At 42.2% G+C, this 20,897-nt stretch overlaps 1 protein-coding gene across 3 annotated transcripts in view; it reads right to left on the bottom strand.

The window, feature by feature from the left end:
* Positions 1–20,897, bottom strand: part of WDR72 (WD repeat domain 72) — a 363,484-nt gene that overhangs the window by 164,533 nt on the left and 178,054 nt on the right. For all 3 annotated transcript variants that reach the window (XR_015869431.1, XM_088443051.1, XM_088443041.1), the window contains 2 exons: positions 13,311–13,531; positions 5,988–6,183 (listed from right to left, as the gene is read on the bottom strand). Coding sequence is in view for 2 of the 3 variants with exons in the window: in XM_088443051.1 (XP_088299177.1) it covers positions 5,988–6,183; positions 13,311–13,531 (417 nt within the window). In the remaining variant the exon portion in view is untranslated. The remainder of the gene's footprint in view (positions 1–5,987; positions 6,184–13,310; positions 13,532–20,897) is intronic.

Genomic DNA, 20,897 nt, shown 5'->3' on the forward strand with positions numbered 1-20,897 from the left:
TTTTCAGGTTTTCCTTATTCATTCACAGGTGAGTTCATCTATTTTGCTGGTTTATCCCACTTGTTTGCATAGACAGAAATCATGAAAACATTACTTGTTGGTGGTAATTAAGGGTTGGAGTTGAGGACCTCTGGTCTGTCATATAGTTTATGAAGGATCACCATCAAGGGGGGTACAGGGAATATTAATGTATGGCTCGCAGCATGCTGATGATCATGCCTTTGAATAAGAAGCTGTTTACTCCCTGGATCATCACCACATGGCGTGCCTTCACTGTTACACAGCAATCAGTAGCAGCTGAAGATTCAGATGGGGGCATGGGAGTAGCATTCTTCTCATAAGAGGATTCAGTCCAGGATGGTTATCCCCCAATGGTCAATAGTTGTGCCATGGATATCAGAGAGTCAGCAATGTTTTTTTCTTTAGCCAGGGCTGGGGGCAGAGAACTTAGCCCAGCCCCCTGACACACCACTAAGCCCTGCCCCATCCCCTAATGTGCCTACCACCCACTTTGTATGAAAAGCAGGGATGCCTATTGTTGGTGACAAAATCACTGGTTTCCCATCGATCGTTTCATGCTATCGATGCTAAGCACTGATGAAAACCATTAATGGTTAACCCCCCGATGGCGATCCCTAGCTTCAGTCAGGAGTGAGACCACTCTCTATCTTGACTGACTGTCGGCTGCTACCATCCCTGCCTCCAACTCTAATCCTCCTTAATTCTATTATACCTGCAGTGCCATACTGCCTCCACAGTGATAGAGGCATGCAGAAGTTTACCATGTGCACCTGACCCATCCTTCCCAAAGTGTACCTCTGCCTCATCACTCAAGTGTGCCACTGGCCCCCACCTCCAAAAGTATGCTTATGCCCCTTCACTCCTCAAGTGTGCCTCTGACCCCTGCTTCCATAAGTGTGCCTCTGACCCCTGCTTCCATAAGTGTGCCTCTGACCACCTAACCAAGTGTGCCCCTGACGCCCCCCTCCACAAGTGTATCTCTGAACCCCTTCAAAAATGTGTTTCTAGACTTCCTCCCCAAGGGTGCTTCTCACCCCCCACCCTCATGTGTGCCTTTGATTCCCCCTCCCAAAATGTACCTTTGACTCCCCCTCCCCAAGCGTGCCTTTGACACCCCTTACCCAAGTATGCGTCTTACCAATGCCTCCCCATGTGTTCCTCAGACCCCCCCTACCTATGTGTGCCTCTGACTCCCCCTCCTCAAGTGTGCCTCTAGTTCCCCCTCCCCAAGTGTGCCTCTGACCACTACCTCCCCATGTGGGAGGACATCATAGTTATGTGCTTGCTCTGGCCACCAGGGCTTCATATTGCACCTCTGCATCCATCGGGTTGGACACCAGGCGTGGGGACACACCGGTAGGAATCGGGAGCTGCCTGTTTTGTTTGTACTGAGCCCCACAATTGCTAACGACAGTCCTGGGTCTATGGACTATCAAAAGGGAAATATATAATTAGAGGGTAAAATTTACATCCTTGGTCTAGTAGTACCTAACAATGAAAACCAGATCTACTCATTTGGGAGAACTCTGTAACTCTATAACATCAACAAGTTTTATTTGGGGTAGCAGTGATTAAATTGGATAATGTTCTTGCGGACTTCAAAGATTCTACAGTGCAGGTCCAAACAGTTTTATAAAAAATAATGTAGTGGCTTGTCTGTTGTCAATAAAATAGTGTTTTAATTACAGACCATCAAAGATTGCAACTCCAATGAATAAATGCACTGTATACACGTAATGTAAAGGAACATTTTTTGTATATAAAAATAAAAATTACTAACTGACTTAGGGCTAGTGTGCCACATTTAATATACATTTATGGGAATGGTGTAATCAATACTGAAGGAAGTCATTCTTCAAAGGTGTAATTGCTGATTTTAAGAAAATAGTAACAATAGATATAAAAAGGTATGGGAAAATTAACACAGTAACAACACAATGGAAGAAGGTACAGGATATCATATGCACCAGCAGAAACATAAATTGAGATAATTTTAAAAGATCTACAATAGGCAAACAATTGACAAGATTTTGGTTGTATTAAAAAAACCTATATGGAACATAGCCAGTTAATTTAAATCCCACAGTAGAAGGGAATATAGAGCTGATTTTAACTCATTCTTGAAAATACAGTACCCATCCTAACAGACTCAATCTGCCACTCATTGTCACTGAGCAGACAATTACGCTAAGAGCAGGTATGGCAGAGAGCATGAGTGTAAAAGACAGACAGAATCACAAGCTACAAAGGTCAAATGGAGGATCTGACAGATACTGCTTATGACAAGCAGACATAGGTGCACACTGGTTAACTTGTGTTCTCCTAAATCCTAGCGAATAAAAAAATATAGCAATAGATATTATACATATTTTGATATTAATTTATATATTTTATTTTCTTACTTTTTATAGGTATGTATGTGTTTTATTTGGCATTTATTTAAATTATCTGTGATGAATACCCTAAAAATCTCATAGATGAGTAATTGGTTCCATGTATCTATTTGTGGGGATATAAAAAAACACGTATTTATCTAGCAGTATATGGAGAACAGGAATATTCTGCTAACAATCTAATATGAAGCATTTATAATATAACCCAAAATACTAAATACTAAATTGGACACTTTGCAGTATCTAACTTGATCTACTATCCAGGTTGATAATCTTTAAAACCTACAGTATAGTCTGATTCAAACAGATAATCACGGAAGTGCTTCAGAACTTTAATATTGCTCAACTAAGAATATATATAGATATATAGATAGATATTATATAATGCTATATCTTAGTGTGTACCAGCTGCACATTAGAAAACTTTACAGAGATCCTACCCCTTCCCTCCCATTACAGCTCTCACTGGCTGCCTGCTAAATCTGCTTTCTCAAAGAACTGTCAGTCGTTGCCTACCACCCCCCCCCCCCCCACACACACAAACATATATTGTGGAAGGGGTACAGATACAGAGGAAAGAGATGATAACAATGAGAGGACAGAGATGAAAGATAGAGAGGTTGGGAAAAGGGAAGCAAAGATGAAAGAGAGAAGGGGAAGGGATGAAAGTGAGTGGGAGAAGGGGGACAGACTTGAAAGAGAAGGGGATATGGATGAAAAAAGTGGGAGGAGGTACACATTAAAGAAAGAGACTGATGGGGAGGGACAGAGATGAGAGCATGTGGGAGGGCAGAGATGGAAAATCGAGAGAGACACCTGGTAGTGCTTGGAGCTGGCAACCCCCACATGTCCCACCCCCCACTGTCCCCAACCTTAATACCGCCCATGGCTTTACCACAAAGGGGTGACAGAGATCAGAGAGAGAAGGAGATGGGGAGGGGACTAAGATGAGACACAGGGTAAACAGAGAGAGGTAAAGGGGACAGATATGTAAGAGACACAGAGGAGCATGAGGCTTGAGAGACACAGGGGAATGAGGCTGGATAGACACAGGGTTGCTATGAGACTGGAGAGACACAAGGGTGGTATTCAGCTAGAGAAACATGGGTGAGCTATAGGCTGGAAGACACAGGAGGCATGAATTAGGAGAGACACAGGGGGATTGAGGCAGTAGAGAACATTAAGAGATGGGGCTGGAGAGACACACAGGGGATGAGGCTATATGGTGGCCACACTAGGTAGCTACCTGGCAAAAAATTGGTCACAAATACTAACATATATATCTATGGTACTGTTAGTCCTATTGGCCTCAATTGACGTGATGCTAGGATGAACTATATGTGATATCCTGCATGCTGCAAGGTATCACAGGCAGTAAATGATGGTTGACGTGGCAACCATGCCCCATAAGGCCAAAGGGCAGCCAAACAGGTGCCTGTACAGAAGAGCGGCAGGGACATAGAGAAGAACCCATAAATATGAGGAGGCAGTGTGTGGCATTTTGCAGCGGTGTGTCTGGCAGCTAGAGCACGCTGCTCTGAACTGGTCTGTGAAAGGAGTTTTCACCAGAGCTGTGTGCGTGAGAGGAAAACTACTTAGAGTCTGCTGTAAGGATGCGGAGAGAACAGAGGAGCCGTGAGTCCTAGGCTGTGATATTTGTTACAGAGACATTACAAACAGCTGATGTTTCTCGTAGTGCACATGCGTCTCTGTCACTCAGTGCATGCATTCTGATGCTCTGCGCAGTACACATTTAGTGGACATTCCTGGAAGGTAACAGAGGGGTAGCAATACCGATGCATGCTAATTGTAAGTCTTATGAGAGTAAATTGTAGGTGTGTTGTGGGTGTGTCACTTAAAGCGGCTGCATACAGAGATGCACAACCGCTCACATAAGAGACCATACTCTTTCGGAGACACTGCACTAGTGCAAGTTTCGATGGTGCGACTGCTAGTACACTGATGGTGCATCTAAAAATGCACTGGACAGTGCAGCTGTGGAGGCAGTGTTTTTACAATGATGCGTGTATAATTAACAATTTTACACTATATTTACCTGTCAATCTTTCATTGGCAAGGAGGTGGGCTGAAGTGAATGAAAAACAGTCCATCTTATGGGAGTGTCACAGGCGTGTCTGTGAACACAGCTGCATTCCGAAACACAAAGTCCCAGCCACAGAGGCCATGTTTAGCTGGAGTTCAGAAGGAGACACTCTGCCAACCATAGACTGGTACAAGTATCGATTGTGGACCCAATGGTGCGCAGATGGTTCAGTGTTTGGAACCACTGGCAAAGTTGCACCATCCACAGCCACTGAAAGTGGGCATCTCAGGGCTTGCTCTGTCCGGCGCACACCAGTGCACAAAGGGAAGGCTGAACCTAGTACAGGTTGAGTCTCCCATATCCAAAATGCTTGGGACCAGGGGTATTTTGGATAACGGAATATTCCGTATTTTGGAATAATTGCATATCATAATGAAATATCTTGGGAATGGGACCCCAATATACACACAGAATGCATTTATGTGTTATATACAGCTTATACACACAGCCTGCAGCTCATTTTATACAATATTTTCAATCATTTTGTGGCTCAAGCAAAGTTTGTGTACATACATGAAATAAATTTATGTTTCATTTACAACCTATACACACAGCCTGAAGGTAATTTTATACCATATTTTTAATAATTTGTGCCTTAGACAAAGTTTGTGTACATTGAACCATCAAAAATCAAAGGTTTTATTATCTCAGTCATGCTAAAAATATTCCGTATTTCGGAATATTCCGTATTTTGGAATATTTGGATATGGGAGACTCAACCTGTATTTGCATACAGTATTATCACAGCTGCAGCTGTGTCCACCTCTGAATCATGCCCGTTGCGTTTACTTACCTGCCTGTTAGCCGCCATTTTTCTGGCAATTTCTTTGAAAATATGGTGCCAAAACCATTTTTGTTATAAGGGAAAAGAAGACCACGGTCAACTGTACCAGAGACCCCTCAAGTCTGGGGAGAACTATTCATACTAGATTTTTCACAACATGGAAGGTATACTGTAACTTACAGTATATTACATCATGATAACTTGCTATGAGACATTAGGAGGATAAACAAATTACTTTTAAACAAAGTTTCCATTAATAGCAGTGAAGCCTAAATGCTGTATTTTACCTTGTGCTTAAGTAGTATCTAGGGGTCTGGGCGGCACTGGCATAATGAAGCACTTGCTCAGCTGCACAGTGAAAATTTCTGCAACAACATCAAGGAGGTTACCCAGACACGAGTCTGGAGATCAGAACATAATGCAAGACTGGGGACATTTTTGGAGAGCCTTCCCCAACATCAGGGAGCCACGGAACCCCCAGGGGTTAAAATTATGGGTGACTGAGCTCGGCACCCACCCCCCTCCTTACAATAATTAAACATAGTCCAATATGTTGTTTTCAATGGTGATCACTATGTTTAAATTATGTAAATTGATTTTTAACTAGAATATTAGAAACATTAGTTTAACAGAACATCTTTAATGTACTGTATAATGTGATGAGGCTACTAAAATATTAAAGTACCTGTTTCAATTTCCCATACATATACAGAGTCATCTTCACAGCCAACAACCAAGACCTCTTCCACAGGGTGCCAATTCATTGTCTTTACAGGAAAGAGATGTTTTCTAGCATGGAAAAAGCAAATTCGCTCCTGGAGATTCAGAAGTGCCACTGAATTATCACTACATATACAATATATGCTCTGGAACAATTTCACCTGTGAGTGAAAAAGAGAAAAAATAAATAAATGACAGAATATAAATAGGATATAAATAGTTTTGTAGCTACTGTATCTATCTGCTTTGATGGCTATTTCAATGGATTCAGTCAATCGCACAAGGTTTTGTAGGGTTTTCAGGATTCATAAAGGTTCATTATGGTAGAAAGACCTTAACAATTCAATTGCTAATGCACATGCACATAATTGTCCACTTCTCCCTACATTGGGGCACTTTTAGTGTTGGATGTATTTTTGTGCCAAATATACAGGAGCAACATGTGCCAAAAAACACAGTTTGAGAAGGTTACAAAGCACAGTCTATTTCAAAATTACATTACATGCACCAGTTTTACCCCAGAAGAGAAAAATGGCATTTGTACCAGGTTGATGCCAGTAGAAAACAGTTGTATATGCATTTTTATACCAGGAGGTCTGGATTGATATTGGTAATTGATATTGCTGCTAGCATTATGCGATTATCAGGGTATAATCAAGTTTTATGAAATGTTGTATTATTGGTAATGTAGCATTGCTATTTTTATTTAATATATAATGATATATGCGAATTATATTGTCTTCTTGATCCTATTGATATTTCTACCATATCCAATACACCTATACCAATTTTTTCATTAGCGCAAAACTATTTCTCTTTTGTATTAGCAGTGTAATATGCCCTGTGTAAATTTTTGAGGTGCATTTCTGCATAAGAGACCGACCCTAGTTGCTTATTCATCTTAAGGTAGGATTGAGCAATAGTCTCTATAGGAATATGTGGAAAAACCTCTTTCCATTTCACTAGTCTTGTAGTACTTGACTCTAGATCAATGAGGGGTCGGGCACAAGAATATATAAAGGAGGTAGAGAAAGGGTCAAGTGGTTTGCGACGCAGTGCACCATCCAGCCCCCAGTCTAAGTCTGCTGCCAAAAAGCCACATAACATGGTTTGACTATAGCTCATTGCCTGCAAATAAGGAAACAATGGAATAAAAATGGAAGGACATTTCTCTTGCAGCTAAGAGCGTGTGAGAGGTTGGAGTGTTCGGTCATGTAGAAATTGATAGAGATAATGAAGACCGTTGGTATGTCAGTGTTGGAATTGGGCAGAGTTGCCAGGTGGGAAAGAGGCATTACCCCATAATGGTAAAATAAAGCAAGGACAATTTGGATAGGCGGGATTGTGTTCTAATAATACGTCATGCTAAGCATGTCTTGTTTATTAAGATGTTTTCTCTAGCTGCGGGAGGTAAAGAAAGAGAGTGGTGTGTAAGAGAGACACCAAGTTATAATAATTGGAGGCGCTGGGCCATAATCTTGGAAAACAATTTCAGGTCCTGATTGAGCAGAGAAATTGGGTGGTATGAGACCAAAGCAAGATCCTTTCCAGGGTTTGGAAGAACTATGATACGTGCAGTATTAAACACAGGGGGTGCTGGATTACCATTAAGTATCAGAGTTATACGAGACCAAGAGTTGAGGAGTAACCTGTGGAAAGAGCATTTTATAATATGCCACCGACAACCCATCTGGGCCCGGGTTTTACCAGTAGGTAATGATTTGATAGCAGAGGCAATCTCTTGCTCTGTCTTAGGTAGAAGAAAATTCTCCCTATCTGATGATGTGAGCTTAGCTAACCCCACCTGTCCTAAAAACTCCATACCCTTGTCAGAATCATCTATAGGTGCCTGGTATAATGTTTCATATACTGCAAGAATCCCTTTGCGATTCTGTTAGGAATCATGGTAGATTCAGAAGGGGTCAATTTGATTAAAGAAATAGGTTTAGGGGATGTGTAAGATTTTACCATTCTTGCCAAGAATTTCCCAGGCCTATTCCCCCAGCAAAAGTATTTGTTCTTTTGAAAATTGATGTTCATTTGGGCCTGTTCCATGTATAATAAGTCATATAAAGCCTATATATATTGGAGTGAGAATCAGAAGGATCCTATAACAGTTTAGCATAAGCTGTGGCCACCGAAGCACTAGCTTGCTGGAGCCTATTCTTGAGAGATTTTGTCTTATAAGAGACATAGGGTATCACATGACCTCTCATGACCGGTTTAGAGGCTTGCCAGAGAAGATTGATAAGAAGATTATTAAAGTGACCTACCAACTGTTGCTGAAAGTCCTCCAAAGAGGAAAGATAATCTGGGAAGCACCAATTATAGTAAGAGAGCGTTGAGGATGGCAAACAAAGAGAAAAACACACTGGGGCATGATCAGCGATTAGGATTTCAGCTATCTCAGAGTCCATTACCCTATGGAGCAAGGTTTAGGAAACCAACCAGTAATCCAACTGGGAAAACGAGTTGTGTGGATGGGAGAAGAAAGTATATTCTTTGGACACCAGATATAAATAAAGCCATGGGTCTACCAATTGGAATATAGCTATAAGTAGCGACAGTGTGGATGGTGCTCCACGTCGAGTCCCATTCTCTACATCGGGCCACCCGAAGTCTCTACATCGAGTTCCATAGCTACGTTAAGGTCTCCCCCTAATATTAAGATTCCTTCTGCCCAGACCTGGAGACTAGAATAAATATCAGAAAAGAAAGACACGTTAGGGCCAAGGTGGGGGGGGGGGGGGGGTGGTCTTACACACAGGCAAAAGTAAATATATCACCCTCTATCCATATTTTTAAGACTATAAATCTGCCATTTGGGTCGGCCTGTTCATCCAATATCTCATATGATATAAATTTACTAAACAAAATCACCACCCCTCTGGATTTAGTAGTGAAAGATGCACTTTTGAATTCCTTTACCCAAGTTTCCCTGAGAGTATTGTAATCCAGCTGTTTCCAGTGGGATTCCTGCAAGAATGCCACATCTGGTGAAAATCATTTTAGATGATGTAATATTTTCTCTCTGCAGGTATTGCTGTAGACATTAACCAATGCCCACCCTAGGTGAAAGTTGCACAAATGTATACCTATCGGTTTCCCCCATCCAGTCCCAGTGAGCAGGACAAGGGAGGAAAGTCAAGGGAGGAAAGTCATGTAATAGAGCCGGAAGCTCTCTCACTGACATCACTGGTGATGTCAGTGGGGCTGCCCACAAACGGCCGGCGTTCGCTTGGGAACGCCTCCGTTTGTGAAGCCACCCCCGGCCACGCCTACAAAACGGGGCCAGCTGTCGATCAACATCGACAGCCGCCCCTTTGTAGTGAGTCCTGGAGCAAGCGCTTTTTACGCTCACTCCGGGGCTCGCGCACTGGGCCACCATCGACCCGCTTGCGAGTGCAATGCGCTTGCGAGCGGTTCTGAATCAGGCCCAGAGTTCATTGGAGCTTCCATGCCCAAAGTGGTAGGCAGCCATGAGGAGACAAGTGGCAGAAGTTCCCTGGGGTTGACCGATTCATTGAGTCCAATCAATCTGAGGTTGTTGTGTCTGTTCCAGTTTTCCAGGTCCTCTAATTTATCAAGTAGTGCCATTATAGTAGATTCATGGGTATGCACTTGTGTTTTAGCCTCATGCAACTCATCTTCCAGTGCCAGCACCCTCCGTCAACCGCTAACAGTGTTGTGACAGTTGAGTGACAGCTGAATTAACTGCTTTGTCAGGGGCGCTAGTTTTTGGTTGAGTAAGGGTGATATATCATCTGAGTTTTCTTTAGCCTTTTGAACAGATGCTGTACTGTATTTATTTGAGTCAAACAGGTTTTTAAAATGATCCTCAGGGGATGGGGAGGCCGGGGAGGAGAAAGCTCCAGATACTGTTGGTTTATCCTTGTTCTTAGCTGTTTGGAAGACTATGGGGCCTCTCTGGGACTTGGCAACAAACTTCTCCATAACATTAGAGAGATGTTATTACCCCTATATGTATATCCATCAAGGAGGGAAACAGTTGGGGAGCACACACTTGTTAGAAATGCCAGCAGCAAAGATGCAGCAGCTAGCTGCAATGAGAGCAGAGGAAGTAGTGGGGAAGAGGCGTTCTTCTGCCACCTTATGCTGCCCTGTCACAGCTCCAAACACAGCCTGTCTAGCTGGCCAGGAAGTAGCTTGGAGGCTGGGGAGCCCAGTGATGACTCTGGGGGCTTGAATTTAGTAGGGATATGGGGGGGAGGCAAAGAAAGATGCCCGGCCACGAATCCAAGATGGGGGCCACGGGCAGCATCGTACCTGTGTGTGGCTAGATTCCGGCAGAGAAGTGTGCAGGGAGCCAGGGCTGCAGCCACACTTTCCTGGCAGCATACCAGGGACCTTAGCTGACAAATGCCGTCACCCGTGGTAAGTGTAGTCCGCGATGTATGGGGAGAATCAGGGAGCTCTACAAAATGAGGCCAGTCCATTCGGCTTGCCCACCGGAAGCATCTCAAATCCTTATTTAAAGAATGTATATTAAGTACCCTGGTACTCAGGAGAACTGTGGGCCTGATTCAGACCCGGACGCTAAGCCGCGGACGCACGCTACGGCCGATAATCGCCCGTTTGCGCATGCATTTGCTTCAATATGCATATGCGTGAGTCACTCACTGCGTTCGGGAATTGTGCGCTCGTAGTACACAGACTGGACGCTACTTTGAGTGACAAATAGTGCCGTTTGTGGATGGTAACGGGAAGGTGCTTGTGAATGAGTGAGTGGATGTGTGAAAGCAGGCGTGTCTGGGCGTCTAAATGGCATTTTATGGGTGTGCATAATTAGCAAAGAAGCGTCATTGTACACGTCACTTCGTTTTTTAGAAATCACTGATCGCAGTGCTTGCGGTGGGGTAGGGTCTACCTCAAGCGCTGCGTGCAGCTCCTGTGATGCCCCGCCAGGCAGTGTATAGGTGTGTTAAGTTGAGTTGTTTGCGTACTTTGCTGTTTGGGGAAGAAATTCCTCTATGCTGTTTCACTTCCTTTTATCTTCTTATTCCACTAGAGAGGTAAGGAGGATTAGTCCAGAAACAAGTGACTGTATCCTTCCTTTCAAATTAATTTATTTTATTTAAAGAAATAATTTTTTAGACAGTTTGTGTAATAAAAGTCACATATAAAGCTTCACACAATACATACATTCAAACAATAGAAGTTCACATATTTAATACACTCTATGGCAGTTTATTTAGCAGGAACTCCAAAGTAGGCTGAAAGGCAAATTGAGTTAGATCTTACAGTTCATAAGAAAATACAAGAACTGTCACTTTCAGAGTAAAGTTTTGTTTGCAATCAATTTTACATGTTATACTAACAAAGTAACTTTTCATTACATTACGATAAACAATTCCTATTTAAGATTCTAATGAAGACACCATAATTTTTCCAGAGGAAATGTACACTTTCTGGCCAAATACCCTTGTGTTGGTGCACATATTTCTGGTTAATGGTTTGTTGATGTATTGGTGAATGAATAGGGCCGTGGTAAGGTTCCTGCTGCTCAATATGTTGCTGTAATGTCCGCTTGCATGGTGCAAACCCCGGGCTTGTTAACTTGGCCGCAGTGAAAGAAGCTGTTACCTGGTCCTCGTCGGCAGGAGATGCAGTTCAATGCCACCAGAGTCTGATACAGCACTCCCTCCTCAATTCAGAGACTCAGCTGTCATAGGAAAGGGGAGCCTGCATCAGAGCTGTCATCCAACAGAGCTCACTGACACAGCTCTCCTGCAGTACCATAGAGCTCTCCTGCAGTACCATAGAGGTCTCTTGCAGTACCATAGAGGTCTCCTGCAGTACCATAGAGGTCTCCTGCAGTACAATAGTGGACTCATGCAGCAGGCAAACACCAGCCCTGACTCTCTCACTGACACTGTCCAGAAGCACCTGCCTCCATTAGCCACAGCTGACAGTGCTCAGCCAGCGTAGTTCCAACCTTCCCGCCAGTTACCTCAGGAGTTTCCCCAACTGACACCTACATCCAACTGTCCCAGTCCTGAACACCTGACACTTGTCATATGACCTGCTCCTGATCTCTTCAGCAATTGCAGTGGCTGATGGAAATTGTCTGTTTGTGTAATGGCATCCACATGCACTGTAGAATGATGCACAGTGTCTGACATAATGCCTCACATAGTGGGGTATTACACTCAGATGGCTCTCAATGTATCCGATTAATCACGCACTTCCCGGAGATGACGTGTGCTAAGAAAGAAAGGTGGGCATTTTTATACTGGCATGCTTTCACTCTGCCGTCGCTCTCTAAGACATAGAGGGCGTCCTTCCACCAGGCAGTGCGATCGCGGCATTTGCATACCCGGCCCCTTTTGGCTGCGTGTGAGAGCAGCTTAGCGTCCGAGTCTGAATCGACCTCTATGTGAATACATGTCAGGATCATTTTCTGGGACTAGTCTTAATATGTAAAAGTGACATGGGAAAAATTATATACTGTAAATGTACAGTATGTATGTGGATGTTTTGTCTGTTTTTAAGGATCCCTCCATGTGTATTGTGTGGCAATGTTTTTTTCCTTGGGAGCCTGTCCCATCTATTAGATAACACACTGGCATTGACATTCCCCTTGAAGGTTGGACAAAGAAAAGATTATAAATATATATATATATATATATATATATATATATATATATATATATATATTTGTTTAGCTCCTTTGACAGTTTTCTTTAAAAGTACAGATATTTTCCCACTGCAAGATAGAGACTTTTGTGTTACATGTTGACTGTCCATCAGAGTTCTATGTATTTTATTCAAAAGGTCAGGCATTTTTTTAAATGTCAGCTTTAGCTGACCTAAAGCTGTCTTTTTAAATTATTTTTAACTGTGCCAAAACAAAGGTGATTTAATCAATAATTAAAACAAGAGATCACTGCACAGAATATAAACAAGGATTTCAGAAAAATAATGAGAGAGAGGGAGAGAGAGAGAGAGAGAGAGAGGGAGAGCGATAACTACAGTAAATATACTGTCTAAGCACATACATTTCTTACCCCATACTTGTCCACTATCCCAGAATGACTGGGGGACTAATGAATTTTGGGGAGTTCTCCCAGCAGAGTAGGCCAGCCACTAAGTGAATTGTATCATCATGGTCCTGCCTCCTGCTGCTAATCGCAGCATTGCACAGTGAAGGCCACAATGCTGCAAATCGTGCCTCCCCCCACAATTCCCACCTCTACCTCCCCTGTGAGGATCTCCCAGAGGGGAGGATTTGAAAATAGGCAAGTATGACTTAAACCAATATCCTTACTTGATAATCACACGGTGAAACAAGTAGGTTCAGTATTGATCCGGACTGTAGTGTGAACTTGTGAAATATTTCTCCTGTGAATACATCTCTCCAAATTATAGATGAATTCTGATCACCAGAAATGAGCCAACTTGGATCATACTTCTCCGACTGCCCATGTGGATAAAGTATACTTGTCACACTGCAGTAATGGCCTGCAAATATTTTGTGTAGCAATGAACCTATGAGCAAAGATATATTAGCAGATAACATGTTGGTTAAAGACTTTTTTTTACATTTACTTGGTAAAAATAGTAACATTTTAGTTTATTTTGTTAATGCATATCTCCCGACAGTTACACATGCCCTGCAAATTGATCATGACCCCTGAAAATCATGACAATCTGGGGTATGGTTAATGGCTGCTTAATTAAATAAATACATACTTGAAGGTAAAATTAGAAAAGAATGAAATCCTGCCCCCCATTTATACTGTACATATCACACATTTATTTTAGTTATCCATGTGTATATGGACACATTAATTTAATAGATAACTGACTACCCATCTACACATGTATGACTAATAAATAGAGTGAGACATATGGGGGAGATGAATAAAACCTTACAGAGAGATAAAGTGGAGAAGTTTCCCATTGCATCCAATCAGCTTTGTAGCTGTGTCATTTATCTATACATGTCTGTTTCCTGTACCTTAGCCATGATTGGCTAAGAGTCCTGCAGCTCTTAAGGTGCCCAAACACATACCGACTTTTCATCCAATTTGGCCGATTTCGACGAAGCGTTACAACGAGTTGGGTAATAAAAGTACAAATCGTGAGTTAATATTCATGATCACGATGCCGATGCGCGTCCCCGCTCGTCGTTCCTCGCATCCTCTGATCTGCCATGCTGTATGGCAGATTAGCCAACCTGGAACACGATGGAAGCCGATCGTGAGGGTTTTTTTCCCTCATGACGAATCGTACGATTCATCACACAACGCGTAATTTGATTGACAGCTTCCTGTGCACGCCCCATCGCCATCTTGTGCAGCATCATGTATGGAGGATGATAGACGCACTTTGGGAGCCTGCACACTGGAAGTCTTGTTTTGTTGAAAGTTTGGTGAGTATTTGTACAGTTTAAATGCAACCACACTGACCACCAATATGTGCTCCCCCACTGCCCACCAATGTGTGACCCCAGGTAATAAATGCATGGCCCAGCCACCGCCTGCCGGAAAGAGGCGGGCGGTGGCTGGGTCATGCATTAAGCTCCCACTGCCCACCAATGTGTGCCCCCAGGTAATAAATGCATGACCCAGACACCGCCCACCGTATTGAGGCGGGTGGTGGCTGGGTCATTCAATAAAGCTCCCACTGCCCACCAATGTGTGCCCCGTTACCTAACCTCGTCATGGGGCCACCTAATAATTAGAAAACCAATCAATTTTTTAAAAAATTAATAGACAAAAATATTTAATCAAAATAAACAAATACATTCCAGAAAGATTATTCATATTGAAATAACATATTATATTAATAATAAACATGTTTAAAAATCAATTCAATACAGATATATTACTTAAAATGTATTTTTATTTTAACAAAAAATAAATAAATAAACACGTATTTTACAAAATAGTCACTATACATTATATTTAAAAACACACATTATTTAAAGCTGGGGGTCTTCTACCTTTCGGTCTCCAGCTGTTGTGGAACTACAGATCCCAGCCTTGGGAAATAACAGCATGTTAAAACTGTTTTTAGGGCATCCTGCTGGGATCTGTAGTTCTACAACAGTGACAGGTCCAAAGGTGGAAAGACCCATGCTGTCAAACAAAAAAAAACATTATATTACCAAGCAATGAACACATGACATTCCTGTAAAAGAAAACACGATTACAATACCATAACAAACCTTTAAAAACCTGTAAAAAAGAAAATATTAAAACATTAAAAATGTTAACTATAACATTACATTTTTAAAAACCTGTAAAAAAGAAAATATTAAAACATTAAAAATGTTAACTATAGCAACATTAAATTTAACAAAATACCTGTTAAAAAGAAAATATTAAAACATTAAAAATGTGAACTATAACAACATTAAATTTAACAAAACTATATACACAAATATTTAAATGTTCTTTTTTTTCCTCTTCATAGATAATGTCCATGGATAGGGAACGTGAATTCGTTAGAGGATTCATTGAAATCCTGCACTCGAAAGCGTGTCTGTGGAAGATCAGTTCTCGGAAGTACCACAACAAGTCCCAGAAGTTGGCCGCACTAGAGGAACTTTTAGAGTATATGAAAAAGTACATCACTGATACAGACCTGAAAACTGTACGGCAAAAGATTCAAAATCTCAGGACAGTGTACATCAAAGAAAAAAAGAAGGTGGATGACTCCAAAAAATCAGGAGCGGGCACAGATTAAATATATAGTCCTGCGCTGTGGTACTACCTGATGAATGATGTCATTCATCAGTGAACAAGAGCCTCAAAGGGAATCTATCGTCTTGATGGCTGAGCGTGAGGGAGAAGAGGAGGTTGCAGAAGTCTTGGTAAGTAGTGACACAAAATCCTTAATGTTTTTGTTGTTAAATCCCAAATGTCCAATTTAGTCAGTAGTTCACAAACAGTCCTCCTGCCATGGTACAGCACCTGGTCCATTAAAATAGGTCATGTACTCCTCCCTCATTTCTTTGGCACGTGCGGTGGATGTTGTTGTATTTGGTGGTGCAGACAAAGATGTCAAATGTTCAATGTCCTACAGGGTCCTACATCTACTGGTCTAGCTGGGACTGGTCCTCGTTGAGTAGATTTTCTTCGCAGAAAGCTGTGCAGCACACAGCATGCCATCACGACCCAGTCTATCTTCTCCACACGTAGATTGATGGTGGTGTGGAAAATGCAGAAGCGGTTGCTCATTATTCCAAATGCATTATCCAAAATTTGCCGTGCCCGGGATAGACGGTAGTTGTAGATCCTCTTCTCTCTGGTCAGGCCCCTCTGTGCAAATGGCTTCATCACATGTTCAAAGAATCCTTTGTAGTTGTAGTAATATGATCCAGTGTTGGCAGGTGGGTTGATGCGGATGTGTTTCCCATCGATGGCTCCTCTGCAGTTAGGGAAATTCCAACGTTGTTCAAAATCTTCCGCGATGCTGGTCCACTCCTCCACGGTGTTAGGAAACTGTAAAAATAGTAAAAAAGGGGTTAAAACATAACTATAATTTTTTTTTCTTTTTTTCCTATATAGACTCCCACCCAAGACCCTGATTTAGCATCCACACCAGACCTCAGTCTGCTCGGTGGTGACAGTGAGCCGGAGAATACCACACAAGTGGAAACTCCACTTCCACCTGGACCCTCATCTTCTTCACAACAACCGCAAAAAAAGAAGAAAAAACAGGGGAGAAAGGAGGACCTTACTGAACGTGAGGACAATTTTTTCGAAAACGCAGAACGTCTGCTGCAGAAATCCCCAGATGCAATAGATGATTTCACAGCTCATGTGAACAGCACATTGAGAAATATGGATACAGATATCAAAAGAAATTTTCTAAGGTTAAACTACGACCTGTTGAGTCGCTGTATGAGCAAAAATATCTCCAATTCTACATACATAGCAGACCCAATGCTATTTTCCCCTGCCCCAAATAGGTATGTCCACCCCCCCCCCTGCCCAGTTAGATATTACTCCCCCACCAAGGACCAGCATGACCTTGTATAATGCTCTGCTGGATGCAGCGGATGAGTCGCCCCAATATACATAGATGTAAATTGTGTCTTGCTTTTAATATCACCAAATTTTATGAATTCTAATAGGTGCTTGCTGTATGTGATAGGGTGGTGATTACACCATTTTGACAAGGTCACTACACACATGACACAAGTACACATTGCTGGAAGCCGGGGCCACAATGTGTACTTGTGCCATGTGTGTATTGGCTTGTTCAAACTGGCATCTGACCCACCCTATCACATACAGCCAGATACCTATTGGGATTCATAAAATTTGGTGATATTTAATTCTGTTGTTTTTTTGTCTTGCTTTTAATATCACCAAATTTTATCAATTCTAATAGGTGCTTGCTGCATGGGATAGGGTGGTGATGACGCCATTTGGACAAGGTCACTACGCACATGGCACAAGTACACATTGCTGGAAGCAGGGGCCACAATGTATACTTGTGCCATGTGTGTATTGGCCTGTTCAAACTTCAAACTGGCGCCTGACCCACCCTATCACATACAGCCAGCTACCTATTGGGATTCATAAAATTGGGTGATATTGTTCTTATGTAAAATTGTTATAAAAAAAGGATATTGCACACAGTTTAGTGCACACTTTCAGTTGCCTGCAGGTCAGTGCACATTGTACTAAATGAAGGCTATTTTTTGCTTTATGTTGAGTAAAAAAAAAAAAAAAAAATTTCTTTGCACAAGAAACCAATGTGTGGTGTGTTTTTTTTACTTACCTTGCAATACTGGTACTGTAGCACTTTAACGATGGCTTTGCAGGTCTCCGGAATGATGACTCTCAAGGACTGAGGTGAGATGAGTGCCCCAAACTTCAGGTCTTCAAATGACCTTCCTGTAGCAAGGTACCTCAGGGTAGCCACCAGTCTGTCTTCAGCAGAGATTGCCCTCCGCCACCTTGTGTCCTGTCTCTGGATGTGGGGGGTCACCAGATACAGCAATTCCTGGAAGGTGGCGTCATCCATGCGCAGGTAGTTCCGATAGTCATACGGGTTGTTCTCCTTGATCTCCATCAACAGGGACATGTGAGAGCAGGTATCCCTTTGTATAAGCCACTCCTTGGTCCAGCATGCTCTTGTCCTTCTTCGCTGGGCCCTCTTCCTAATCTCCCGGACCCCAGCTTCAGCGACCAACACTCTATACCGATAGGGATGCATCAGCACAGAATTCAGGAACAGGATAGAATGCAGGTAGGTAGCACACACTTGCAGGTAGAATAAACTTTGTAAAAGGCAAGCCAAATACAAAGAGCACAGTAGCAATGTACAGGGTTCAGCAGGAAAACACCTAGCCTTATCTAGTAGCAGAGCAGAATGTACACAGATTTTAAAGGGTGCCTTCTTTTTATACTCCCTAGATAGCCCCTTCCATTGTTATAGCTATTTAAATTTCCCACCAATAGTCAAGAGCCTGTTTTTTTTTTTTTTTAAACTCACGATTTGTAATGGCCAATCTCACGATGCGTACGATCCGATAGATCGTGAGATCGTAAAACAGATTGGGTGTCTTTTTTTCAAAATCGTGATAACGATGGCAAGGAAGCTCCCGTGAAAGTTCATGAGGAAATTGGACAAGAAATCGGATCGTGAGCACATCGGTATGTGTGTGGGCACCTTTAGCCAATCAACATTTGTCATAGTAACCAGCTGCTGATTGGCTAAGATCAGTTTAAGTGCAGAAACCTTGTACATACAGCATAGGAATATGGTCCGGGTAAATTGGTTTATTTTCTGAAGAATGGATGCCTACTTCAGGAGTAGGTAAGTATGTAGTGTGAGTTGGGGTGAGTGAGTGAGTTAGTGAAAAAAAATCATTTGGTGTGTATCTCTTGTGGGTTTTTTTTTTTTTTTTCCACAATGGGGGTACTAGTGCTAGCGGCTTGCTGATACTTGTAGTTTTACAAGTGTCGCAGACTCGCAGGGCAGGCTGCCTGGGACTTGTAGTACTACTGTGAAAAGCAATATTAACCCCTTATTTACACCATTATCGCTGCCCCAATCGCCTCCAGGGTGCAAGTAAAAACATCCTGGGGCTGATTATTGATCGGAGGAGCATTTTTTGGAGAGTCCCCATTTTCCAAGGATTGCCAACCTTGGTTTGATAAGTTTGGGGCTAGTTCATATTCAGGCAGGGGGACCCCACACTGAATGTCTCCCTGCTGTAGTGTAAGCTCCCCGGATGGTTCAGCCCGGTGCTTATTAAAGGAAAATAGGGGGAACCCCACATCATTTTCACCCAAATTTCCCTCTACCAGACCGGGTTCAGAGTTCCAGGTCTGGTTATGCTTTTGAGGGGGGGGGAGGAGGGAGAATTGGGGAGGGCAAGTTATTTTGTTTTTATTTAAACTCTTTCATTACTTTATTACACTCAGTAGTCTGCTGGGAAGAGGGTCTATTTCTAACTTTTAGTTTGTCCTAAGTTTGCTCCATTCACAATTGTGTTAGCAGACACGATTCTTGGTAAATCCCTGTGTTGTATTTGCATCTATGGAAATACTTGTGAGTTTGGCTGATGGTGTATTGACTTCTATCTGTGTTTTCAGCAGTGTTTGGCAGATAGATTTGTGTTTCAAGCAACCGTGTTTGCCTTTAGTAAATCTCCATGTTTGAAAATCAAGGGAAACTCTCACGAGAATACTAACTTGGCCAGACACGATTCTTAGTAAATTTACCCCTTATACTCTAAATCACACTAATCTCCAAATATTTTCCACACCACCCTCTACAATCTTCCTATCATATTAATATTTCCTATACTCCTGTAAGCTGTCTTCCCACAATAACTCTGCACACCTTCTAATGACTGCTTCTCAAAATATCAGAGTGTATACTAACCTCCAGTCTTTTAAGAAGGAAATCTACAAAGGACTTTACAGTGGGTATCCGGTAAGCTGGTCGATATTCAGAAGGTCGACATTAAAAATGTTGACAAGTTCTGACAGTCAGAATGTTGACATTGATTATAAGTTGACAAGCAATACATCGACATGCAAAATGGTCGGCATGGTTAAAATGTCGATATGTTCATAATGTCGTCTATAACATGACAACATCTGAATGTCAACATATTTTTTTTGTTTTTAGGGTTAAGTTTGGGCGATGACACCTGGGATGCAATTAGATCAGCTGTATCAAAATGCTCCATTAGTGTGGCCATTAAAGAGAGAGCTTATAAAGTGTACACTGGGTGGTACCTTGTTCCAGTGCACCTCCACCAGATATACCCCAGTGCCTATGACCTGTGTTGGCAATGCTATAGACACATTGGTAATTTCTTCCACATTTGGTCCATGACTTGTATTGTTTTGGGCAATGGTCCAGTAGCTTATTGCCTCTGTGAAAACTCTTGACTCTCCTCTTCCACCGGCTACTTTACACTTATGTGCCCCAGTCTGCCAGACAGCTAAGCAGACTAACACATTTATCTTATATGTTTCTTGTGCAGCTAAGTATCAGCTTTTCCGAGCTTGGAAACAACCTGATCCTCCGTCTCATCAGGAGATTATAAACAGGATTTGTTTTGTGTCGAGAATGGAATATATAACCATTCTCCAAAACAACACAGTGCACAAGTTTCATGCAGTCAGGTTTCCATGGCACACATTTCATAACGCAACACTTCCTGGACGTGCGTGAATGTGTGACCTCCTTCTACATACCTAATTTTTCTGAAAAGGCTTGCTTACCCCATACTTTTATAATTTCCCCCCTCCATGTCTCCTTATGTACTTCTTAGTGTATTATCTTTCTTCCTACTATGTCTCTCCCCTACTGTTCTCGATGTTTCTTTGTGCCTTGTATGCTCTCTCTATAACAACTGGTGATCAATTGAACG

The sequence above is a fragment of the Taudactylus pleione genome, unplaced genomic scaffold (assembly GCF_031769625.1).
Source record: "Taudactylus pleione unplaced genomic scaffold, aTauple2 ptg000019l, whole genome shotgun sequence".
Lineage (NCBI taxonomy): Eukaryota > Metazoa > Chordata > Amphibia > Anura > Myobatrachidae > Taudactylus > Taudactylus pleione.